General features: G+C 36.4%; 1 protein-coding gene and 1 pseudogene across 1 annotated transcript; both read left to right on the forward strand.

The window, feature by feature from the left end:
* Positions 1-1,355: 1,355 nt before the first annotated feature.
* Positions 1,356-27,512, forward strand: LOC116483809 (centrosome-associated protein ALMS1-like). The gene is made up of 7 exons (XM_058428088.1): positions 1,356-1,436; positions 2,918-3,043; positions 13,580-13,775; positions 17,310-17,427; positions 18,870-19,342; positions 20,916-21,016; positions 26,939-27,512. Exons 1-7 carry the CDS (start codon positions 1,356-1,358, stop codon positions 27,038-27,040), a joined length of 1,197 nt encoding a protein of 398 aa, XP_058284071.1. The 3' UTR covers positions 27,041-27,512.
* On the forward strand, positions 9,815-13,118 carry LOC116483106 (guanine nucleotide-binding protein G(I)/G(S)/G(O) subunit gamma-5-like; annotated as a pseudogene).
* Positions 27,513-27,722: the final 210 nt, after the last annotated feature.

Raw genomic sequence — 27,722 nt, forward strand, 5'->3', positions numbered from 1 at the left:
CCCGCCTCGGCCTCCCAAAGTGCTGGGATTACAAGCGTGAGCCACCGCGCCCGGCCAATGTATTTTCTTATTTCCTTTGTTACTTCTTCCTTGACCCATTGTCTTTTTAATAGTTTGTTGTTTAATTTCTACAAATTTCTTGATTTTCCACTTTTCTTTCTGCAGCTACCTTCTAGTTTCATTCTGTTGTGATGAGAAAAGATACCTAATACTTTGTGGCCTAACATGCGGTGTATCCTGGGGAATGTTTCACGTGCACTTGAGAAGAATGTATATTGTGCTGTTGTTGGGTGGAGTGTTCTGTATATGTGTGTTAGGTCCAATTGGTCTGTAGTGCTGTTCAGGTGTTTTCTCTCCTTATTGATCTCATTCTATCCATCATGGAAAGTTGGTTATTGAAGTCTCTCACTGTTTTTGGAGAGCTCCTTTCAATTTTATCAATGTTTGCTTTAAGTATTTAGGAGCTCCAATGTTTGACACGTATATAGTTATTATATCTTATTTGTCCATTGACCCCATAATGTTCTCCTTTGTCTATGGTATCAGTTTTCTTTAAAAATGTATTTTGTCTGATATTAGTGTAGCCACTACTGCTCTCTTTTGGTTACCATTTGCATGGAATATCTTTTTGAATCTTTTTACTTAGAGCCTGTGTGTGTCCTTAGTTCCAAAGTGTCTTCTAAACAGCATATAGTTGGGCCCTGTTTTTTAATCCTATGGGGTTTTTTTTTTTTTTTTGGTAATTTCTTTGTCCTTTCATAGCTTGTTTTTCGTTTTCTCCCCTTCTACCTTTCTTTGTGTTTAGTCAATATTTTTGGTAGGGATATATTTTGATTTTCTTATTTCCTTTTGTGTTTATTCTATAGCTATTTTCATTGTAGTTACCATGAGAATATCATAAAACTCCTTAGGAGGATAACAACCTGTTTAAACTAGTAACAACTTCACTTCAATCACATATAAAAACTCTAGTCCTTTATAGCTTTGGCCCCCAACCTCCACCTCCTGGGTTCAAGTGATTCTCCTGCCTTAGTCTCCCAAGTAGCTGGGACTACAGGCACAGCCCACCATGCTTGACTAATGTTTACATTTTTAACAGAGACGGGGTTTCGCCATTGTTGGCCAGGCTGGTCTCAAACTCCTGACCTCAAGTAATCCACTCGCCTTGCCTCCCAAAGTGCTGGATTACAAGCATGAGCCACCGCACCTGGCCAGAGTTATTAGTGCCCTGTTAACATTTTACTGGTGTCACAAGTAACGTGTTTATATATTGTTTAATCATTAACATACTTTCTTAGTTTGTTTTCTCTTGCTTATAACAATACTTGAAACTGGGTAGTTTATTTTAAAAAGTTATGGAGGCTGAGAAATCCAAGGTCAAGGGTGAGGGCCTGATGAGGGCTTTCTTGCGGATGGGGACTCTGCAGAATCCTGAGGTGGTGCAGGGCACATGGTGAGGGGGTTGGGCATGCTAGCTCAGGTCTCTCTTCCTCTTCTTTTAAAGCTACCAGTCCACTCTCATGATAAGCCATTAATCCATTAATCCATCAAGTCATTAAGCCGTTCAGATCTACCCTCATGATTAATTCATTCATGAGAGCCCAGATCCCTCATGACCCAATCACCTCTGATAGGTTCTACCTCTCAATACTGCCACATTGTGGATTAAGTTTTAACATGAGTTTTAGAGGGGACAGATACTCAAATCATAGCATGTAGATTTATAGTTAATTTTTATGCTTTTGTCTTTTAAATCCTGTAAAAGAATTAAGGTGGAGTTACTCACCAGAATTAAAATAATGTTTTTATATTTGTCCATGTATTTACCTTTACCAGAGAACTTTATATTTTCCTATGGCTTAAAGTTACTATCTAGCATCCTTTAATTTCAACTTGAAGGACTGCCATTAGCATTTCTTCCAGGTGAGGTCTAGTGGTAATGAACTCTCTCAGCGTTTGTTTATCTGTGAATGTTTTAATTTTCCCTTTTACAGGTGCATGCCATCACGCCCGGCTAATTTTTGTATTTTTAGTAGAGACCGGGTTTTGCCATGTTGGCCAGGCTGGTCTGGAACTCCTGACCTCAGGTGATCCTCCTGCCTTGGCCTCCCAAAGTGCTGGGATTACACGTGTGAGCCACTGTGCACCTTGTATCTTTCTTTATCTCTTGGAGGATCTGAGATACTATTTTAAAGTCCTTTGGAAGTATAGTTTGTAATCTGATTTTTAGTAAGAGGGTTATTTTGTTTTCTCTTTGTGTGCATTCTTCTCTACCTGCTCTTTTTGTGGTTGTTTCTGCATTGTCCCTTATGGCATCTTCTTTAGAAGGAAATCTTATATTGGAAGCTCTGAGTTCTTATTCTTCAGGGATATTGGGAAAAATCTCAAGAACCAATCCCTGAACCAGTGGGTGGCTTGACCAGGTCATTTTTGTTTTATTGCCTGTAATCTGTCCATTTGTGTTCCTTCAGCCTTGGGCTACTATGGTCACAACTTTTATTGCCTTCTTTCACTAGTAGGAGAGTGCTGCCCCAACCCCTTACTTCACAAAATGATTCTGACTTTTGTTCCCACTTCCTGTGCTATGTGTTGATTTCAGTCCCTATTATTGGGGTTGATTTTTAACTGTCTCAGCCAGTAAGATTTAAAAGTAGACAACTTGCTTGTTTCTGTTTGCTTCTTTTACCTCTGTGGGTAAAGGAGGTTAAGGAACTGCTGTGGTTTATGCAAAAGTATGCCATGTCCTAACTGAGTAACCTTAAGGATAATAGCTTGTATAATGGTTGTGAAATCAAAATGTCGTATATGTGAAAGAGCTTTATAAACTGGGAAGTATGGTCTAAATATTAGTTTATTTTTGTTGTATAATCATAGTGCTTGTGTTATTACTCTATTTAAGCCTGCTTTTGATTTTCAGATTGTTCCATTGACCTGTCATGTATGGCAACAGATATTATATCAAGGCAATAGTAGAACACAAATTTCTGATACTAATGTGGTCTGTTTGGAAACAGCAGCTCAGCAAGGTTCTGGGGATGATCAGGTATGTCTTCTGTAACTGGCTGGCTAACTTTTTATTTTTTTGATAAGCAGCACAAGAAATTCTGATTTAGCTATGAAGAATGGAAAGAAATAAATTAATATTCATTAATATTATGTTTTGATTTCTTGTCTTTTTTTTTTTTTTTTTTTTAAGACAGGGTCTCACTCTGTCACCCAGGCTGGAGTGCAGTGGCATGATCATAGCTTACTGCACCCTCCAACTTCTGGGATCAAGTGATCCTCCTGCCTGAGCCTCTTGAGTAGTTGGGACTACAGACATATACCATCAAACCCACTTAATTATTTTTAAAAAATTTTTTATAGATGGAGTCTCGCTTTGTTGCCCAGGCTGGTCTTGAGCTCTTGGCCTCAAATGATCCTTTGCCTTGGCCTCCCAAAGTGCTAGGATTACAGGAGTGAGCCACCACTCTCGGCCAAATATTCCATTTTTCTAATAGATTGTTGTAAACTTTGTATGTAGAAGAGCAGTTCACTTTTTTTGAAGGCGGGTCTCACTCAGGACTCTTATTTTTATTTTTAGTTTAAAAATTTTTTATAGAGATGGGGGTCTCTATATTTACTGGGCTGGTCTCTCATTCCTGGCCTTAAGTGATCCTCTCGCCTCGGCCTCCTAAAACTATTGAGATTACAGGCATGAGCCACTGTGCCTGGCCTCAGGACTCTTTATATTCTTCACAAATATTCTTAAGAGCTTTTATTTATGTGGACTATCTATATAGATATTTAGCATACAAGAAATTAAAACATTTAAAACTATTTTAAAATTTATTTTGAAAGAACAAACCTATTACATATTACCATAAATAGTATATTTTAAAGTAAAAAATGACTATTTTCCAAAACAAAAAAATTAGTTGGAAGAATAGCATTGTTTAAATTCTGGCTTACTAGAACTCAGTTGGTATATTATTCAGGGTTCTCCAGAGAAACAGAACCAATAGAATGGAGATAGATACATCTATTTATCTATATACATCTGTGTGTGTGTATATATATATATATATATGTATATATCTTTATTGATATTTATTATAAGGAATTGGCTTATGTGATCGTGAAGACTGAGAAGTCCCAAGATCTGCAAACTGCAGCCACAGGAGGGCTGATGGTATAGTTCCAATTCAAGTCCAAAGGCTTGAGAACCAGGAGAACCAGTGGTGTAAGTTTTGATCTGAATCTGAGGTAGAATACCCTCCAGCTGGAAGACCGTCAGGCAGAGAGAACACATTCTCTCTTGCTCAGCCTTTGTTCTATTTAGGCCTTCAAGGTACTGGATCAGGCCTACCCACATTGGAGAGGGTAACCTGCTTTACTTAGTTTCCAGATTCAAATGTTAATCTCATTCATACACACCTCACAGGCCAGGAACAGTGGCTAAAGCCTATAATCCCAGCACTTTGGGAGGCTGAGGTGGGTGGATCACCTGAGGTCAGGAGTTCAAGACCAGCCTGGCCAACATGGTGAAACCCCGTCCTACTAAAAACATACAAAAATTAGCCGGGTGTTGGTGACGTATGCTTGTAATCCCAGCTACTTGGGAGGCTGAGGCAAGAGAATCGCTTGAACCCAGGAGGTGGAGGTTGCAGTGAGCTGAGATTGTGCCACTACACTCCAGCCTGGGCGATGGAGCAAGACTCATCTCAAAAAACAAACAAACAAACAAACAAAAAACACCACACACATACACACACCTCACAGACATATCCGAAATTGTGTTTAACCAAGTATCTGGACACTCCATGACCCAGTCAATTTGATACATAAATTACCTATCATAGCTGGATTCTCAGTCTGCTCTGCATTTCATTTGTTGGGATGTATTGTTTTGGTTGAAATATATGAAGACAATCTGGCCTTACATAGATGAAAAAGGAGTTAGGGAAAGGAGGCTGTCATTCAGTCCCTGAAATGGTGTCAATGACCCTCAGGGATTTTTGGACTACACTTTGAGAACCACTTTTCTAGAACATAGTTATAAACTTTGAAGAAATGGAACAATCACGAGCAAATAGGAAAAAAGCTCATATAGAGTTATTGGAGGAAAAATGTAGTGTTACTAATAATGGTTAAGTATTTAAGGTTGATTAATAACTTGAGTATCAGATTTCTCCTATTACCTTCAATTTTCTTTAAATTGCAGTGATTACCTGTTAGATGCAAGATATGGAGGAAGGGAGATACACTATCACTGAGGGAAAGTAGTTAAGACAATCCCTGACCATAAAAAACATAGTACCTGGGGCCATTAAATGGAAGAGGATTGTTTTGGGTTGAATTGTGCCCTCACAAATTATATGTTGAAGTCCTAATCCCCAGTACCTCAGAATGTGACCTTATTGGTGATTGCAGGTGTAATTATTTAAGATCATGCTGGAGTAGGGTTTGCTCTTAATCCAATCTGCCTGGTGTCCTTATGAAAGAGGAAAGCACCATGTGAGGAGAAAAACATACAAGGAGAAGATGGCCATGTGAAGATGGAGGCAGAAATTGGAATTATGCTGCCACATCCAGGGAATGCCTGGGGCTTCCAGAAGGTAGAAGTAGCAAGGAAGGACCCTCCCCTAGGGGCTTCAGAGGGAGCATGACCCTGCCAACACCTTGATTTCAGACTTCTGGCCTCCAGAACTGTGAGATAATAAATTTCTGTTGTTTTAAGCCACCTAGTTTGTGTCACTTTGTTATAGCAGCCCTAGGAAACTAATACCGGGACATATTTCTAAATATTCTCTGAGGGCATGTTTTTGGTAGAGCACAGTCCAAAAATTGATGTCTTCCTTTTTTTCCTGTTTCATAAAATACGAACCGTGATGGACCCTAAAGCACTTCATTTCATCCTTTATGCCTGGGTTCCTCAGAATAGCTGGAACATTATGCCGCTTTCTAGTTTACTTCCTTCTTTTCTCCTTCTTATTCTATAATTGTTCATCCTTGTTACTGTCATCTGAGTTACCTTTATTTATTCATGGAAAACTAGCTCTTGCTACATTGTCTTCCTCTCTTTTATTGGTTTCTTTCACTTCAACATACATTTCCCATTCAATGCCTGAAGTTCTCATGTATTTCATCTAATCTCCAGCGATCTTTACTTCCATACCTCCTTCCAGTCTTCTCCTACCTGTATGTAGTTACTCATCTCATGATCACAGTCTAGACTGTGTCATCACCAGCTGCTTTACTACAAATGTCTCATCCTCTCTTCCCTTCCAGCTACTGCTTCAGTCAATATTCTGCTCCCTGTTACAGTGAAATTTTTAAGAGTTGTCTATACATTTTCTGTTTCTATTTCCTGATATCCTATCCTCATTTTTAAAAAGTCAGGTTTATTGTAGGTATAAGTTAAATATATCAAAATTTACTCTTTTAGATGTACAGTTTGTCAAGTGAGCTTTGACATACGTATACAGTCATGCAGTCACCACCACACTTGAGATAGACAACATTGCCTTCACAAAAAGGAACTTCACAAAAAGTTCCTGTGTACCCCTTTGTAGTCAGTCACTTCCCTGACTCCTAGTCCCTGGCAACTACTTATCCAATTTCTTTCTCTTTAGTTTTACCTTTTCAGAATAATACAGTGTGTAGACTTTTAAATCTGACTTCTTTCACTTGGCTTAGCTTTTGAGATTTATCCATGTTGTTGCATGTATCAATAATTTGTCCACTTTAATTTTTATTACTGAGTAGTATTCCATTTGTATAGGTTTTTCGGTAGACATATTGCTTCATTTCTCTTGGCAAATACCTAGGAATGGCTGGACGTGGTGGCTCACGCCTGTAATCCCAGCACTTTGGGAGCCTGAAGTGGGCGGATCACTTGAGGTCAGGAGTTCGAGACCAGCCTGGCCAATATGGTGTAGTAGAAACCCCGTCTCTACTAAGAATATAAAAATTAGCCAGGTGTGGTGGCACATGTCTGTAATCCCAGCTACTCAGGAGGCTGAGGCAGGAGAATCGCTTGAAACTGGGAGGCGGAGGTTGCAGTGAGTCAAGATGGCGCCAGTGCACTCTGGCCTGGGTGACAGAATGAGACTCTGTCTCAAAAACAAAAAACAAAAAAAACCCCTAGGAATGAGTTTGTTGAGTGATAAGGTAATTGTATGTTTAACTTTATAAGAAAGTACCAAACTGTTTTTCCAAAGTGGCTGTACCATTTTGTATCCCAGTAGTATATGAGAGTTCTGGTTGCCCTGCATTCTTGGCAGCTGTTGGTATCATCAGTTTTTTCTTTTTTTTCTTTCTTTTTTTTTTTTTAATTTTAGACACTCTAGGAGATGTATTATGGTGTCTCATTGTGATTTTAACATGCATTTCTCTAATGACTAATGATATATAGCATCTTTTTGTGTGCTTATTTGCCCTCAATGTTTCTTCTTCAGTGAGAGATCTGTTAAAATCTCTTCCTGATTTTTTATGGCTGGTTTGTTTCATTTTTTTGAGCTTTGGGAGTTCTTTATCGCTCTAGATGCAAGTCCTTTGTCAGTTATTTCTTTTGCAAAGACAGTCTGTGGCATGTTTTTGTATTCTCCTGTCTTTGAAAGACAGAAGTTTTAATTTTGATGAAACTTTTTTATTGATTTTTTTTTTTTCCTTTTGTGGTTTATACTTCTTGTGTACTATCTGAGAAATCTTGGCCTAATCTTTTGTCACTGAGATTTTTCTTCTATGTTTTCTTCTAGACCAGGGTTTCTCAGCCTTGGCACTATTGACATTTTGGGTTGAATAATTCTTCATTGTGGGGGGCTGTCCTGTGTGTCCTAAGATGTTTAACAGCATTCCTGGCCTCTTCCCACTAGATACCAGTAATAGTCCCCCAAGTTGTAACCATCCGAAATGTTTTCTGACATTGCCAAATGTTCCATGGTTGAAGGGAGAGGCGTGTCAAAATCTCTCCCAACTGAGAGCCGCTTTTTCAGAAGTTTTATAGTTGTAGGTTTTACATTTATGTCTAAGATCCATTTTGAGTTGGTTTTTGTATATGGTGCGAAGGAAGCATCCAAGCTGTATTTTCTTACATATGAATATGTAATTGTTATTCCAGCACCATTTGTTATCTTTTTTCCCAGTGGATTTCTTGACATCTTTGTAAAAAAATTAATTGATCTTATATATGTGGGTCTATTTCTGCACACTATTCCATTGATTTACATATGTATCCTCATGCCAATATTACACTCTTAATAACTGTACTGTCTTAAAATCAGGTTGTGTGAGTTTTCCCACTTTGTTCCTCTTTTTAAAAATTGATTATTTCAGATTCTTGGAATTTCTATATAAATTTTAGAATTAGCTTGCCCAATTTATATTTTAAAAGTCTGCTGGAATTTTTTATTAAGATTTCATTGAGTCTATAAATCAATTTGAAGAGAATTTTGACATCTTAACAATATTGAGTTTTCTAATCCATAAACATGACAATTCTCTTAGTTTATTATTTCTCTTTCATGTCTTCATCAATGTTTTGCTGTCTTCAGTGTGCCAATCTTACACGTTTTGTTAGACTTACTGACATTTTTAGAAATTTCTATTTCCTATTATTCATTAAAAGTATATAGAAATATAATTGACTTTTTATATTGACCTTGTATCCTATTACCTTGCTAATCTCACTTACTAGTTTTAGTAGCTTTTTTAAAAAATACATTCTTTAGGACTTTCTATGCAGAGTTATATCAACTATGGTTTGTTTTTTACTTTTAAATAGATTTGTCATTTCTTTTTTTCCTTTTTTTTTTTTTTTTTTGCTTTATTACACTGGCTAGGATCTGCCTATTCTTCTACTTGATCTACTTTGTGTTCTGACCCCAATCCTTTGAAAGCAAGTATCACCAGCAATATTTATGTAGCTGAATACAGTGAATACTTTTCTGTCCTCATCTTAGGTACAATAAATAGCATTTGACACTATTATTAATCATTACGTAACTTCTTTAAATTATTTCCTTTCTTGGGTTCTTCTGGTTTTTTTTTCTACTCATCTGGCTGTTCTCTCTCAGTATCCTTTGCTGCTTTATCTTCCTTTGTTAAACCTTAGAATCAGAATTTGTAAGCTGTGGACCCAAGTATGACTCAAATGTGGTTTTCAAAAACCGTTTTTTTTTTGGCACAATGTTTTAAAACTTTTGAAATAGAATACTTTAAAGTGAACATGCAGTGCATAGTTAGCCACAAATCCCATTACTCTCCAATTCCAGGATGGATTACTTCATTTGTCTTACCCCCATACCCCTATACACATTTAGTTTTTAACCTCTGCTTGAAATGTTGGAATGTTCGTGGTCTCATCCAGATCCAGGACTTTAAATACATCTGTATACTGATAAATCCCAGAGATGTATGTCAAACTTTTACTTGTCCCTCAAAATTTGTTTGTATTTGTCAGAATGCTTATATGTTGTCCCTCCCCACATCTGTCAAAAATATTTAGAGATTTGTTGGCCTTTTTATATTGATTTAAAAGGTATAACACAAAGAATATTTGATGATTGAAATGTAGCAAGAAAATACACAATGCAGAAAGTTAAAAAAGTTTGAACAGAGGTTATTTAAAAAATTCAGTTTATAATGGGAAATTATAAGAATATGTTTGCATAGGAGAGGAATGATTCAGTAATGAGAGAAAAATAGATGAAGGAAAGTAGGAGAATCACATAGGAAGGAAATCACTGAAAAAAATTGGAATGAGATGGGAAGGCCTTTGAGAGGCAGAGTGACTTTTTTTTTTATTTGCAAGTCATAAGATAGAAATCTGGTAATGGGGATTGTAGATCTGGTGGTTGAAGACAAGGGAGTTCCTCTCTCCTGCTGTACACTTATTGAAGGTCATCAGTTGAAAATTAGGAGCGTTCAATAGTTCTGAGGAGAGAAGGTATGAACTCTCAACTCACCAGGAAAATGTAGTAGGATTTCCAGGCAATACCGAGTGCCCTTCAGGGTTAGTGACAACAATTTAAAGAAAACCCAGTCAGTTTGGGAGTGTGATTTCTCTAGCAACGTGCTGCTGATTGGATTCACGCAAGAAGACGGTTCCATCAGTGTTAGCTTTTGCTGAGCAAATAGGATAATGGGAGAAAAAGGCAAGAAAGTTAAGTGTGTTTGCAAGGCAGTGATTATAAGGATGACTCTGAATTTCAGAGGGGCAAAGAAGGAAATACAGATAAGAAAGGAATGAAGAAAAGTATAAATGTGATAGGATAGTTGTCTCCATGAAGTTAAAAAATTATTGCAGTAGAGGAACTAGAGAGTAAGTGATCTGTGGAGGTTAGAGGATGGGCAGGAAGACTAATGGATACATCTGTCACTATTGGGGAGGAGTGAACTATGGGATACAGGCTCAAACCATGGTCAGAGAGGCTAAGAGATGAGTCAGGGGACCAGTGATTTTTGCTTTAGTGAGTCACAAAAAGATTGGAATTCTCCTGCTTTAAAACCTTTTGTTGGCTCACTAACCTGTCCCTTATAGAATGGAGTGCCCTCAAAAGAAAAAATGTAAAATTAATCATTCTCATATTCCTTTTATTTTAAGTATCAGAAAGGTGAAAAGCATGTTTCCAGTAGCAATTTGATGTTATAGATCTGATTAATTTATTCAGTGTCGAAGGGATTGAGGTATTTTGGAATGTCAAAAGTCTGCTATTCCATAAGTGTAGTGTTAATATTTTAGAATATTTCTCTCCACATTTTTTTCTTTGCATGTATTCATATAACTGATACTATGTAGTGGATAGTGGATATCTTTTTTCTTAAACTTACTATATGAACATTTTATTAATGAATTTTAAATATTGGAAATGTCTCTTTAAGGACAAAAGTCTTATTGGAAAATGTTTGTGAAAATATTTGTAAATTGTAATACATCTTCTTTTTATGGATTCTGGGCCACCTGGGAATTAAAAGATACCTATATTCTCTTAGAAACATTTGAGTTGATCAAGGAAGAAGAGTCCGGTAGTGGAATACTTACAAAATAATGAAAGTACATTATTTATCTAAAGTTGCTGTCAATATAATGCCACTTTCTCATGTTTTTATTTAAATAAATAAAGCAAATTGAATGAATTAATTATTTAACCAAAGATTTTACATAAAGCCTGAAAAACTTGTAATCCCAGCACTTTGGGAGGCCAAGACGGGAATCGCTTGAGTCTAGGAGTTCCAGACCAGCCTGGGCAACATAGTGAGACCCCTGTCTCTACAAAAATTTTTAAAAAATTAACTGAGTGCCTGCCAGTAGTCCCAGCTACTCAGGATACTAAGGATGACAGGATCGCTTGAGCCTGGAGGCAGAGGTTACAGTGAGCTCAGATTGTGCCACTGTATTCTGGCCTGGTTGACAGAGCAAAAGCCTATCTCACACATACACAAAAAGAAAAATTGCAAATAGAGGAAACACGGTAAAGAGAAAAACAAGTTATAAAATATAATACAGTTGTTAAATTCAAGAAATAGAGAAAAATAGATGTAGTCCTAGTAAATAGAGTTAAGAAAAAAATCTCAATGAAATAGACTTTCTACAAAACTATCAGTATTTTATAGAGGTAGACTAGGATTACTAAGGAGGAAATTGAGAAAGTTGTGATAGTACCAGCTATCAAAAAGATTTTTGGAACTAATAGATTCGCTGGTAAATCTTTTAAATTTTTAAAGAAGATTGAAGTTGCTTATATAAAATAAATACAGAACGTTATGAAACAAGAAAATGAGGGCATTCTAAAATACTGATTAATCTTAGTTGTGACCATATATGTGTGAAAATGTTAAAGAATATGCTAGCAAACATTTAAACGTCTGATCTACCACTACTGTGTAAGAAATGTGAACACGTTTCAATATAAAGAAATTTATTGACTTGGGAGGATCAAGCACTTTAGCCCAGAGTTTGAGTCCAGCCTGGGCAACATAGCAAGAACCTATCTAAAAAAAAAATTGTTGCTATCCTTTATCAGGTTTAATTGGGGAAAATGATGCTGTAACATAGTTTGAGCTAATTTAGTGTTCATTTCTAATCAAATTATTTGAAAATGAAAATACTTTCATATCATAATAGAATATAGTTAATTATTAACTAATATTAAATTCAAAAGGAAAATGCCTTTTAAACTTGTCACCATTAGTATTTAATTCGACTTTAATTCAACATTGTTATTTAGTGTGATCTGTAGATTGGTGCCAGTCCATGACTTGCTTGTTACTGGTCTGTCAAGGGATAAGTACAGAAATTGAGAGGAAGTGTTTAGAAACTTTTATAGTAGTTGGATAGAGTAATTTTATCTTTTTTTAGACCTAGAAATCAAATATTTGGCTTGTGTTTTATATCTTGGGCTTATAGTAAGACTTTTAAATTTCATTTTTCTAGTTATTTTTACTAGTTTTAAAAATTAGCTTATTTCTCATTAATTTTTGTTAGCATTTTAGCAAAGTGTCAGTCTGTGATGAATTGGAAGTAGGGAAAACTGGTTCTTCCCTATAGGTAGTTTGAGAAGCAGTTCTCTGGATTTTGCCACTAATTTAAGAGTAAATATTTGAAGGAGACAAATGTATCACATTCATGGGTGATATGATAATGTTATATATACTGAGAAGAGTCAGGGATCGTTTAGAAACTAGTAGAGCTAATAAAAATTCAGTCAAGTGAATTCCAAACCTAAAGCTGAAGTGAATGCTTCAGCTTTAGGTTTGGAATATTTTTTTCAGTTTTATTATTATCAAGTTGTAAAACATTATGTAGAACCAAATTTATTGATTTAATGATGAGAACTAACAAAAAAATATAGTGGAAATGCCAGTGATTCTTCCACACTTCAAGAGATGTGTAGTAGGATCCATGAATTGGCCCAGCCCTTGCGTGCACCAAGTTTGGCCCCTCTAGCGTCACCGCCATGAAGAAAGTGGCTCAATAGCTCTGGCTGAAGGCCGGGCTCAACCGTGTAAAAATTTCCCAGGCAGCTGCAGACTTGAAACAATTCTGTCTGCAGATTGCTTAACATGACTCTCTGCTGACTGGAGTATCTTCAAGTACAAATTCCTTCAGATCCCAGAAAGTCTGTTCCTTTTTGTAGTAAAATGAATCTTTCAAAGGTTTCCCAAGCCACTTCTCATGATACAGTGAATATTCAAGAGAGAGCTACATTTGAAGCCTGTACAAAAGCTTATCCCTGGAACACATGTGCCATAATATACAAAATTCTACTTTTGTCAGTCCTTAATATCTACCTCTCTGAATTTTCATGAATTTCTATTTCACAAGGGTAATTGTTTTATATACACTGGCAGCAACGTACAATAAAACTTAGTATGAAAGGTTTTTTTGCATTAAAAAAAAGAGATGTGTAGTAATGGGAAGAGGCCTAAAATGTAGTTAATATTGTGAGAAACAACAGCTTTACATTTTCTAAACTTTGATGAGAATGTCATTAAATAGGAAGCTATATAATACATGAGTGGACATTTTAATCTAAATATTAATATGTATGGTAACTCAGTTAATGACTTAGCATGGTTTCCTTTAAAATTTTTCTAGAAAACAGAATCTTGGCATTGTCTTCCTCAAGAAATGGACTCTTCCCAAACCTTGGATACATCCCAGACCAGGTTTAATGTAAGAACGGAAGATACCGAAGTGACAGACTTCCCCTCTCTGGAGGAGGGTATATTGACGCAATCAGAAAATCAAGTAAAGGAACCCAACAGAGATCTCTTTTGTTCTCCATTGCTAGGTAATGCCTCTTTATTTTAACTAGTAGTAATAACTCACATTTGTAAGTTCTGTGGGGACTGCAAGTCTTGTAACGTTACCCTTTTTGAGTTAAGGAGCTCTGTAGAGACCTACTCAAAGGGATTAGCTTATTTCTGTTTTGTTTGTTTGTTTTTTACTGGCCAGCTGATCTAATTATATTAAGTGTGCAGTTGCCTCTCATTTTATCACATCCTGTTGCTCACAGAAGGCAGAAAGGTGATAACCGTCTACTGTGTGTGCCTCCTCAGTCTTGAATTTGCAGAGTTTTTGGTGTGAATAATATATTATACTTTGGTTATCTCAGCAGTGGAGACTCCATGATCCCCCCCCAAAAAAACAAAAAACAAATGTTCATATTTACCTTTTTTGATTTTTAGAATTAATTAAGGCATATGTTATTATCCTTAGCTTTCAAACCAAAAATTGAGTTAAAGAGGTTGAGTGGCTTGTCTGAGGTAGATCTTGCTGCTTTCCTCTGTTTAGTGTAGAACTGATTTATTAGCTCTTTATAAAAGATAAACTTTAAGTACTTTTAAAATCATTAAGGGATTCAATTATGAAGATGATTTTATAGTTTTGTAGAGAAGCATGAATAGGACTTAATTCAGCAAGTTCTTTGCCAACACAAACATATCCAAATCAAGGTATTAGTGCCAACGTATTCTATGATGTGGATTATTAAAGTCAATTTTAGGTCCACATTTTAAGAAAGAGGTTGACAAAATCAGAGTACCTTTGTGGGAGGAGATGACTATCTTTTGATAGACAAAAGAGACGACTTTGCTATGGTCAAATATTTGAAGGGCTATTATGCTAAAAAGGAAGCAACTTATTTTTTATTCATTCATGTAACAAATATCTAAGTGCCTCCTGTGTGTTTGATGCTAGGGATATATAGATGAAAGCTACCTCCTCTTCTGGGAAGGCAATCCAGTAAACAGAAAATAACAGTACCATGGGATTTGTATTATAATGGTGTAGAGCAGGAGTCTGCAAACTATAGCTTACAGGCCAAGTTTTGATTTTGTACTGTCCATCTGCTGAGAATGATTTTTGCATTTTTAAAGGATTGTAAAAACAAACAACAGTAGTATGTATGACCAACAAAACCGAAAATATTTACCATCTGATCCTTTATAAAAAAGCGTTTGCTAACTCCTAGAGTTTAAAATGAATACATAACTTAAAGGGAAGCTGTTTTTCAGATTGATGTAAAAAAGAACTTTCTAATAGAGCCATTTAATAGTAAAAAAGACTATATAACAACGACAAAAAGTGAGCTTCATGTCACTGCAAAATGTCTAGCAAAATTCTGTGTTAGGATTTTAGCACTGGGGAGGAGATTGTACTTTGTGACCTAAAATGTTTTCTAATGTAAAGTTTTATAACTCTGGCTTCTCATTTACTATAGATAGGGCAGAACATTTTAAATTATTGGAGTAGATTCCTGGATCTGATAGGCAGAGGAAATTTTATCATTGCTGTTTTGTTACGCATAAGTACTAACATTGTGATAATTAGGCTCTCGCCAATGGCAAATGTCATTGATGATGGCTGGTGCCGGAATGGTTAGATACCTCAAAAAAGAGGGATGCAAGCCAGTAACAGATATCCATTCTTGAGGAAACAAGAAGCAGTTGAAAGCTGTAAGAAAAAGGCATGGCAAGTAAAATACACCACCTTCCCATCACACACACACACATAATGTTGTGCACTTGAGAATCATTAACTCTTCAGCTTTGGCCTGCTCATTTAGCAAATACATTTTCCGATTTACCTGATTTAACTGTCCAACTCCACCCTGAGATATTCTTAAATATTTAAGGAGGTGCTGAAATGCTGCTTATAACTTACTTGTTACTTACTATTCCTTACTTATACCTAAATAGCTATTTTAGGTACTGAGGATTTCTGTAGGTTCTGAAACCTGGTTAGGGATAACTCTAATTTTTTTTGAGAAAAGACTCTCAGGTTCTTTAAATACTCAGTCTACAGTTAACTGGAAATAGTAAATTTGCTTTACTTGCCCAAAGGTCCCCCTTGTAGCATTAGCTCTAGTGTATTTGGGGACTTTTTAAAAAACTCTTCATGAGTTTTAGAGGGGTGAAGGACCGTTATGGAGGTTTAAGACTGCTTCTGTGTGCCAAGGCCAAAGAGGAACCGTACCAATTGTTCCTTGGTGGCAAAGGTTATTGTTATATATCAGTTTCTCATTTTTAATTAATTCAGTAAATAAATAACTCTCCTTTGAGTACCTATTAAGTGTAGCAGGTACTTTGCTAGGCACTGAGAATATACCTATGGATAAAGTAGACACAGTTGACAATTTAGATGGGAAGTGGATAGACTGAAGATTAAAACAAGAGGGTGATGAATTGTATGGAAGGTATGCAGGGTATATAAGCAGTGACAGTATGTGTTTTGACTAAGTAAAGGACAGATGACAACATGGTGAGCTCTGTGAACTCTAGATTTGCAGTAATTTCAGGGGGAACAGTGGTGTGAGAGAGGAGTCCTCACTTTGTACACAGTGTTACAGGCATTCTGAAATCAAGAAAGTATACTGATTAAAATAAGAATGATTTAAGTCAACGTTCAGGAAATCACAAGAATTTTTTTTTTCATTAAAGCAGCAGTTCAAACTTTTTGGGTAACAGGATTCTTTTACACTTTTAAAAATCACTGACAGCTCCAAAGAGCTTTTGTTTATTTGGGTTATTGATATTTCCCACATTAGAAATTAAAACTGAAACATTTAAAATGTATTTATTAATTCATTGAAAAAGTACATATTTTATAAAAAATAACTTTTCCAATACAAAAATGTTTAGAAGTATGGCCATATTTTACTTAAACAATTCTATAATGTCTGACATAATAGAAGACAGCAAGACTCTCATGTCTGTTTCTGTATTCAATCTGTTGCTGTATCATACATTCTGTAGCTTCTGGAAAATGTCACTGTATCTTTTTGAGAGAATGGGAGTGAATAAGGCAAATGATATCTTAATATTATTTTGAATAAAATTTTGACACTAGGTACCTCCTAAGAGTGTCTTAGGGCCCAGGAGCTCCTGTGCTATGCTTTGACATAACGGGTGTAGTCTGTATTATGTAAGATGGGAAGAAACACTCATAATAGTTAAGAGCGTTTGCTAAAAGTTGAAATGCTTGGGTTCAAATCTCACTCTGGCATTTCAGCTACTTGAATGTGGACAAGTTACTTAATGCTTTGTAAGTTTTGTAATCATGTTTCCTCACCTATAAGATATATATAATAATACCTATCTTTCAAGGTTGTCATGAGGATTAAATGAAATATTGTGTGTTAAGCACCTGGACCTTGTCAGACTCTCAACAAATGGTAGCTGCTACTGCTGTTGCTTTTATATTATTATTCTAATGCTTGTAGAACTCCATATGGCAGCATATGTAGGTGCTTTAAAGTATTATATACTTAAGTAAATAATCAATTTTCAGCATTACTCAGCATTTAATATTTGAAACTTTACAGTCATACAAGATAGCTTTGCTTCTCCTGATTTGCCTTTGCTGACCTGTTTGACACAAGACCAAGAATTTGCGCCTGATTCTTTATTTCATCAAAGTGAACTAAGTTTTGCACCTCTGAGGTAGGATGATTTATTTGCATGTAACCTTTCTCATTTCTTGTTCTATGTTGTTACTAATATTAGTGACTTCAGGCTAAGGTGGGACTTTGAGGTGGGGCTTAGATACTCTTAGGACATACTCTGAAGGTAACAAAGTCCTGTACTAAGACTTGATGCATATTAATTTGGCAGAGTAACGTATGTGTAGAGATGAACCAGATGACAGTAGTTTATTTAAAAATAATTCCTAATGTATTCAGGCATTTCAGGCATATTTTAATTTAGAAGACACACTGGATTTTCTTTCTTATAAACCTCCCCATCTGCTGCCCATCATCTCTCTCCTCCCTCTCACCCTTATTCTGCAAAAAGCATTTATTTCTTGTTCACTAACTTGTTTGGCACTCTCATTTTGTTCAGCTGTTATTGAATGAGACTAGTTAGCTCTCCTTACCTTATAGGAGATGTCAATATGAAGTAAGAAGATTTTTATGAACAGACATATCCAAATTAACAGATACTCCAAATTCATGTCCTTTAGAATAGTCATAATGGGAGAAAAGTCTGGAATTTTCAAAACATATTTGGAACTATTCAAGGATATGTTTTCTTCTTTTAGAACTGAACTGAAAAGAAAACCCACCTTGAATTAAAAACTATTGATGTTTAAAAGTAAAAAGTAACCTCTGTCCTTATACTGTGTATTACCTTATATCACTTTTATGAAAAGTGATCTGTACATATTAGATCATCAACTAATGATTAAGTTACTGTTGTGTTTTGGGAATAGATCACTTCTTGAGTGGTTTCTTTCTCTTTCTCTTTTTGTTTGTTTGCTTTTTTTTTTAGATGGAGTCTTGCTCTGTTGTCCAGGCTGGAGTGCCATCATGGCTCACTGTAACCTCTAACTTCTGGGCTCAAGCAATCCTCCTGCCTTAGCCTCCATAATAGCTAGTACTACAGGCATGTGCCACCATGCCCAGCCAATTTTTAATTTTTTTGTAGAGATAGGGTCTTGCCGTATTGCCAAGGCTTGTCTTGAACTCCTGGCTTCAGGTGATCCTCCTGCCTCAGCCTCCCAAAGTGCTAGGATCATAGGTGTGAGCCACTGTGCCTGGCCTTGCATGGTTTCAAGAGCACAATAAATAACTAGTAAAAAAGTTAATGCAGGTTAAATGAAAAATCATGGTAGGTGTCATTATGAAAATCACATTCTGTGTCTATTGTTTTAGGAGAAGTCTGAGATAATATCAGGGTTATAGGGTGGTAGTTCCTGTTGGTTACAAAGAATTTGCTTTGTTCAGTCATTAGCCATCTTAAAGGAGTCTGAAATTAGGAGAGCTGTGTTTTTCAATACACTTTTCAAATAAACTTGATTTCAGTGACATGTATTTTTGTGTTAGTACTTAAAAATTAAATGTTTTTAATGTGTTATTTATTTATTTTTAACTATATATTTTCAGGGGAATTCCTGATAAGTCTGAAGATACTGAATGGTCTTCTCGACCATCGGAAGTTAGTGAAGCTTTATTCCAGGCTACTGCAGAAGTAGCTTCAGACTTAGCAAGCAGTTGCTTTAGTGTATCTCAGCACCTGCTTATAGGCAGCACAGCTGTTGGGTCTCAGTGCCCTTTTTTGCCTTCTGAACAAGGGAATAATGAAGAGACTATTTCATCTGTTGATGAACTGAAAATTCCCAAAGACTGTGATAGTTATGATGATCTTTGTTCATATATGTCATGGAAGACACGAAAAGATACACAGCAGCCTGAAAACAATTTAGCTGATAAAGATCAAGTTTTAGTTGCAACTTCATCTGACATAACTGATGAAAACATAGCTACTAAAAGAAGTGACCATTTTGATGCTGCTTGTTCATATGGGCAGTACTGGAAACAGGAAGATTCACCTAAGCAGGCAGAAACATATTTAACCAGTAAGTACCCTGATTCTTTTTCAGATTCATCTGACACAATTGATAAAAATAAAATTCCCAAGGGAAGTAACAATTTTAGTGTCCCCTTTTCCTGTGTGCCATGGAACAAAGAGGGAACTTTGCACCACTCAGAAACGTGTGTAATCAGTAAGGACTGTGTTTCCTTTCCACGTGAAGTTGCTGCTCATCATCATAATAAAATGTCATATTCTTTCTTGTGTTGTTTGTTGGAAAGAAGAGGAAAAGGGGTTCTCTTGACTTCTGATAGTCATTATTTTGAGAATGTTTATTTAAGGGCTCCAGCTGAGATTGAAGTGAAACAAAAGATGGATTCTTTGGAGGGTTATGAAAGAAATGAAGAAGGTTTACAGAAAGAATCATCTCAATGTTTTGAACTAACGGAGACTAGAAATAATTTAGTATCTTCAGAAGTGCAATCCAGATTCTTAGATATACAGTATATTAGGAATGTTATAGCTCCTGATAATTCTATAAAAGTTTCAGAAGCACTCTCCAGGGGATGTTTCAGATGTACTCTCCAGGGGACATGATACCTCTAAAATGGAGGCTTCTGGTGGTCCTCTTCAGACTGTTATATCCAACTTGGATGAGACATCAGAACAACTGTATTTTCAAGAGGAAAGAAACCAAAAGGGAACTTCTCTTTTTGGTGAGAAAAATATTGATGCAACTGAAAATATAGCCTTTGAGGCAGTTATTGCCTCTATTGAGCCTTCTAAGAAAGAGAGTACAGTAAATGAAATCCAAGCTGACATCAATAAATATTTAAGATGACAGCCGAGAGAGAGCCAAAAAATCCAGATCTTTCTCCATTAAATTATAATGATGAAAACTCTTTATTTGATAGGCTTAAACATCCATGCTATCAGTCTACTCCTGGGGTGTTTGAACGAGCAGCTTCAAAACCATTGTTGCATAAAAAGGGTGATAATGATAGCTTCCTATACTGGCATCCAAATTTAAAATCACCCCCTAATGCTCTTCAGGAAATGTTCATTAAGCCACTTTGTGTTATTCCGGAGTTTAAGTCATCTGCTTCTTTGAGTGAAAAATCTTACAACCAGGCTGTTGGTCTTGGCAAAACACAGTCAACTTTATTTCAGTGTGATATAAGCGATGAACCATTTCTTCTCTTTGGGAAGATAAAGTCTGTTCCTTCTCTTGACCTTGCAGAGAAGGTAGGATCTTCAGATGTTATTTATCATGTGAAAGTATTAACTTCAGATTCTTTGGTTTTACAAGATTTAAAGCAGCCAACCTTTGAAGAAGTTGCAGATTACTCAAACTTTAATTTGGGTAAGAATGTTAACTGTAGAAATGCCATTAAAGGTCCACCTGCAGCTGTAGGAAGCAGCTTTTCAGCAAACTTAGTGGCATGTGATGCAAAGTCACAAGTTGCTTTTACCATTGACCAGTGATGCATCATTAATTGCAGTCGCCCAAGAGACATTGCTGAAAGCTGATATAGGCCAAGGTGAAATTCCTTGTTCTGTGGGAGCTGAGCCTAGTTTTATTATACATACAATTATGCAAAATGACTCCTATTTTGTAGAGGGCCTGCAGGGGAAGGCTGAGTCTGACATCATTACTCTGGATGGCCTAAATGAAAACGCTGTTGTATGCAGTGAAAGAGTTGCTGAACTACAAAGAAAGGTGAGACACAATAAAATGATGGTTGTAAGAAACATAGCCTTTTTCAGTATTGTTTCAGGAAATCGTATTGTTTGTTTTTATTTTACTTTTTACTGTTTCCTGGGTACATGACCAATGTCATTTGACTGGTGAGTACATTGAGCTAGCAGCTTTAGAGAAATTTCATGATGATCTGGAGATGCATGACAGCTCCCTGCACTGGCAGCCTACTTTACAACTACCATCTGAGAAGGAAAGCAATTTTGAAAAGCCTGTAAGTTTTTCTATTTGACATTTTTTCTGGGCCAGGAGAGGAATATTTTATTTGAAAAATTTTCAAATTTTATTTGAAAATACTTTATTTGAAAAATTATATCCTTCAGTACCAGCTTGTAACTTGTACCTGTTCTTCATCTGATATCCAGGAATATGTTCCATTAGAGGTTGGTATAAAAGAAATGTTTATGTTTTGTAGACTGTAAGACTTAGTTCTGTGGTGTCTTGGAAAAGGCAATCCCATGGGGCTCCAGGCCTTTCATATTGAGGCAGCCTAACTCTTCCTAGTTGTGCCAGCAAGAGTCTTTAGACAGTGTTAAGATTAGGCTTATTCATGGGAACTTTCAAAAGCTTATACTTCGAATGTTTCCCTCTGGTCTTCAATGCACAAGCCTTGAAACAGTCCCTGGAATATTTAAGTATTTCTGTTTAGAAGCTCTTGAAAGACTTGACTTCAGAGGTGTCTTGAAAATTATAAGACTCATATTTGACCAGGAAGGATAATGAAGTGCTTAACGTCCAGACTGGCCAGTGTCTCTCCAAAGGGAAGTATCTCCTTCCCAAATGAGCAACACACTAATGTATATACATATCTCTTCCCTCTCTCTATTTATATCATTATTACCATTGTGTGTGTGTACTAGAAACTGGCAACTCTAGGGTGTCATAAAAATTTTATGTCAGCCTTTTTTTTTTTTTTTTTAATTAAGTTCTGGGACACGTGCAAAACGTGCAGGTTTGTTACATAGGTATACATGTGCCATGGTGGTTTGCTGCACCCATCAACCTGTCATCTAAATTAGGTATTTCTCCTAATGCTATCCCTCCCCTAACCCCCTACCCCACAACGGGCTCTGGTGTGTGATGTTCCCCTCCCTGCGTCATTCTTTTATAGAAGGCATTTGTTTGCTTGGATCCTTGGATCCCTTGGCGTTAATGTTCCTCTGGTCCCGTTGAATGAATACCCTCTTTTGTTGTCCCAAGGTGGGCCCTACTTCCTTGTGATATATCCTTATATCTTGTTATTCATTAAATACAGTTAGGTAAAATAGTGATGTACTTAATGTTACTTCTCTTTTCCTGTTTTCCTATGTATAAGATTGGTATGTTTTTGTAAACCTCTGTTAGTTTGGGTTACAACAACATTTAGACCTTTAGGTTCAGACTGTTGGTAGAAAATGAACAAAGATTTTATGATGAACTTTTATTTATAATTTATTACATTTATTAAAATTTTTTTAACACAGAATCACTAGGTTAGTTTATTTTCTTTAGTATTCTAAACTAGGCATTCTTTAATTTTAATCTGATAACAGTGGGGATGAAAATGATAGTTAACACTTTGTGCTCAAGTACTATGCTAAGAGGTTACATGTATATATCAATTCATTTTTGTCCTCTGTCAATCCTATCAAATAGAATTGTTAGAGATTATTATCATCCCTGTTTTACAGTTGACACTTAGAGGATTTAGGAACTTGCTCATAATTATTCAGCAATTGGGGGAACCAGTATTTGAAACTAACCATATCTATGTACTTAACCACCATACCATAAACTTTCCCCCCTCCCCCCACCTTTTAACTATTCTTGGTGAAACTAAGGTTAAGATTTTGCATTATTTTGGCAAGAGTAGAGGTTTTGAAGGAGATTGCCTAAAGTTGAGTTCAATAACAATGAGAAACAAAGTAACAATTTTGAAAGTGTTCTAAATTTTTAATACTACTTTTGTGACTTACATCAACCTTTCATGTAGATAAAATGTATTTTAAAAATAAAGATATATAGGTTCAGTTAATGTGCAGAGACTAGCTTTGACCACTGCTCCAAATTTTAATCTGTCCTTAAATATAGCCTGAAGTATTATTCTTTCAATCTAAGGAAGATGCTATTATTCCCTGTATTGTCTTTCAATTGTAGCTCTATCTGTCTTAGTCTTAGATCTAGGAGTTATTTAATGTCAATATCAGAAAAGCAAGGAGCCGCCCGCCTCGGCGAAACCCCATCTCTACTAAAAATACAAAAAATTAGCCGGGCGAGGTGGTGGGCGCCTGTAGTCCCAGCTACACGGGAGGCTGAGGCAGGAGAATGGCGTGAACCCCGGGGGACGGAGCCTGCAGTGAGCTGAGATCGCGCCACTGCACTCCAGCCTGGGTGAAAGAGCGAGACTCCTTCTCAAAAAAAAAAAAAAAAAAAAGAAAAGCAAGGAGCCAGATGTGGTAGTACTTTTTCTGCATGGCTTAGCTTGCTTTCAGTGGCTTGCTTACTCCTTGGTTTCTTCCTTACGCACCTCATCTGTGTCACAGAAGAGTCATTCATACTTACTTAGTTCACTTTTATATCTACTCATCATAAATGATTATTTGGGTATCCATGTATGTATGATGCAGCTTGGAACTGTGAAAAGGACATAGAGATTTTGAGTCAAAATCCAGTTCAGTTACTTGGTTAGCCTTGTGTCTTGAGCAAATACTTTGGAGGATCACTTTCCTGATCTGCATAAGGAAATAGGAATAGTAATAATCAACCTCATACATTGTACTATTAAATGGGGTAAGTTGTATAACATTTATATAGTGCCTGGTTGTTAGTTCTCTTCACTTTGCTGAAACTAGACTACTAGAGTCTCTGGTGGTTTCCTACTTTATATCATTATTTTGTTTTTCTTTCTCCTTGTTCTTGGTAGCAGCACATAATTAATATGCTTCTTTTTTTTTGAGACAGAGTTTCGCTCTTGTCATCCAGGCTGGAGTGCAATGGCACGATCTCAGCTCACTGGAACCTTCGTCTCCTGGATTTAAGCAGTTCTCCTGCTGCAGCCTCCCAAGTAGCTGGGATTACAGGTGCCTGCCACCATGCCTCGCTAATTTTTTGTCTTTTTAGTAGAGACGGGGTTTTACCATGTTGGACAGGCTAGTCTCGAACTCCTGACCTCAGGTGATCCACCTGCCTCAGTCTCCCAAAGTGCTGGGGTTACAGGCGTGAGCCACCGTGCCTGGCCTAATATACTATTTTAGTACCTCTTGTTTTGGCCATTTAACTCTAAAAATTATTTAAGGTTTAAGCCTTAGATTTCTTTTCTCTCCCCTTCATACCCCACCCCCCCCCACCCACCTTTGGAGACCTAGTTGCCTGTCTCTGTGTGGATGATTATCACCTCTGTTTTTATACCCTAATATTTGTCTAATTTATTTTGCGTGTTTTCTTGTGAACATTGTCATCACCCCAAATTCAGCTTGCCCTATAGCAAAATAACTCATGTTTTTCCTAAAATTAGACTGACTTGTAGAGTTCCTGAGTTTTTATGAAAGGTATTAGTATTTTTCTGGTTTCTTGGTCATCTTTCATTCTTTCTTCATTATTGATTAAACATTGGGAAGATAAACTAATCTTGATTTCTTTTTCTCCCGGTTCTTTCCATTTTCAATTAGCAATGAAGATCTGCTGGTTTCTTAAATAAATACTTCTCATGTTTTTCATTTTACATTTTCTTTTATATTACCTACTTTTTTTTTTCTTTTTTTTTGAGACAGAGTCTCCCACTGTCACCCAGGCTGGAGTGCAGTGGTGCGGTCTCGGCTCACTGCAAGCTCCGCCTCCCGGGTTCACGCCGTTCTCCTGCCTCAGCCTCCTGAGTAGCTTGGACTACAGGTGCCCAACCCCATGCCCAGCTAATTTTTTGTATTTTTGGTAGAGACGGTTTCACCATGTTAGCCAGGATGGTCTCGACCTCCTGACTTCGTGATCCACCTGCCTCGGCCTCCCAAAGTTCTGGGATTACAGGCGTGAGCCACCGTGCCCGGCCAGTATTACCTACTTTAATAGTTCTATATTTTGAAACTTTAACATAATGAAATTTTTTTGACATCAAGCTTGTAATAAAAATTTTTCTTTATTTCTGTGTTTGAAAGCTGTAGAAGAAAAACTGCTATAAACTATAAACACACACTCCCTCTCACAAGTGTCTATATTATATGTGGTCATGCCACATAATATTTCAGTTAGTGACAGACTGCATATATGATGGTAGTACCATAAGATTAAAATACTGTATTTTTACTGTACCTTTCCTATGTTTAGATATGTTTAGATACACAAATGCCATTGTGTTACAGTTGCCTACAGTATTTAGAGCAGTAACATGCTGATAGGTTTGTATCCTGGAAGCAGTAGGCTAGACCATATAGGCTACACAGTTGTAGGTTTGTGTAAGTCACTCTGTGATGTTTGCACAACAACAAAATTGCCTAACAGCACATTTCTCAGAACATATCCACATCATTAAGTGATGCATGACTGCATATTATATATATGCATATATATTTATGTGTATGTATATATGTGTATATATATAGGCTGTACTTCAAAGAAGTTTCCTGTAGGAGTGAGGTAATTGAAAACTAAGAAGTTTGTGCTATGTGGAGAGCAGGGCTTCTTAGCAGCATTATCATTTTGAGTTGGATAATTCTTTGTTATGGTGGGAGGCGTGTTTCCTGCATATTGTAGGATGTTTTGCAGCATCCATCCCTGGCCTGTATTCACTAGATACTAGTAACATCCCCTCCCCTCACAAGTTATGACAGCAAAAAATGTTTCCAGGCATTGTCAAATGTCCCTTGATGGGTACAAAATCTTCACCGGTTGAAAAGTAGAGAAACCTGTTTGGGCAGTAGATGTAGATATAGAAATAGATATGGAATATTCATTTCCACGCTTCACACGGCTTCCCAAGAATGTTCATTACTACACAATGAAAAATTGATGAAAGAGGATAGAAAAATTCATGCTTATGTACATTTTTAGACTTCATCCTGAGAAGATGTGACTGAAATAATTTTTTTAGGGAAATAAAGACAACCTAAAAATGATATATATTTTTATGTGAGGGTGCACTGTGAATTTGGTGAAAAGTTGTACATGTTTAGGTATTAATGTCACCAATATTGGTTTCTAATTTCTTTTCTAGTAAAGGCTTGTGACCTGATGAAACATTAGGGACTTCTTTTTGAGCAGTTAACCTTTACTTCACTACCAATTTATAGTCTCCACTACTTTTAAGAAGTTTGAGGACTTATGCTTGTTGGTAACTGATCACAGTTATAGTTCTTTGATACTCTCATTTTTCTTCTAAACATTTGTGAGTTTCTAGAAAATATTCCTGTTTTCTTTTTCCTTCTTACTCTTTCTTGCCCAAGTGCACCTCTCTACCTTAAAAAGAAATACCTGAGCTTGTCAAGAATAATCCCATGGTTCAAATTCTGCGATGATCGTAAGGAGCAAACTTCTGAGTAACAGAACACTTCTAAGCATACTATCTATAACATTTTATATAGACAGATTTCTTTTTTTAATTTTATTATTATACTTTAGGTTTTAGGGTACATGTGCACATATAGACAGATTTCTAAGCCCTCAGGATGATTTAGTCTTCTAGAGTTGACCCCACAAAATATGACCTATATATGAGTTCAGAAGATTTGAGATTATGATCTTAAGTAACTAGTACAACTTCTCAGTGTTTATCTTTGTAAAAATGAGGGATTATTTTTAGCAGATGAAGTTTGAAATTAATATCTTATTTTCTTCATTTCTTCATAGGTGGGTCATTCTAATCTGGGCATTAATGAGTCTTTTTCATTTTTATTTCCTTCATTTGTTCCACATAAGCCAACAAGAGAGTTGGAATATCATTCTTCAGATCTCAGAATGTTGAGGATGTCTCCTGACACTGTGCCAAAGGCTCCTAAACATTTAAAAGCAGGTACGTAGAAAAAGGAGATAGTAAATGTCCTACTTACGGATACCTTGTGAAAAAATATCTTGTTAGGTCTATCTAATTTTTATTTTTTAATATCTATAATAATTATACTTCAGATTAGATGTGTTTACAACTCCTGTCTTAGTCTCTTCAGACTGCTATTACAAAAATATCTTAGTACTTTAAGTGTGGCTTAGAAACAACAGAAATTTGTTTCTTGCAATTCTAGAGGCTGGTTCCAAGATCAAGTGCTGGGAGATTCAGTGTCTTGTGAGGGCCTGTTTGTCATAGATGACATGTTCCTCTGTGCCCTCCCGTGGTGGAAGGGGCAAGGGGTCTCTCTGGAGTTGTTTTTCATAGTGGGCACTAATCCCAAACATAAGGCCTGTGTCCTCATGATCTACTTACTTTCCAAAAGCCTTACCTCCTTAATTTCATCACCTTGGGGATTAAGATTTCAACCTATACTTTTCAGGGGGGACACAAATATTCAGACCATCACAAATCCTCTGATCTTTTATTAGAGGAATCATTTGGTTTTTCATCGCATTCTACATGACAGTGTTTAGAACTGAATTATATGGAGGAGTCTGATATTAGAATCTGTTTATTCCTTTGTGTGACTTGAAGGGAAAAAGGAATTGATTGAGCCCAAGATGACAAGAGTGGATGCAAATAAGTTTGTAGAGAGGA

Source organism: Hylobates moloch, unplaced genomic scaffold (genome assembly GCF_009828535.3).
Source record: "Hylobates moloch isolate HMO894 unplaced genomic scaffold, HMol_V3 SCAFFOLD_15, whole genome shotgun sequence".
Lineage (NCBI taxonomy): Eukaryota > Metazoa > Chordata > Mammalia > Primates > Hylobatidae > Hylobates > Hylobates moloch.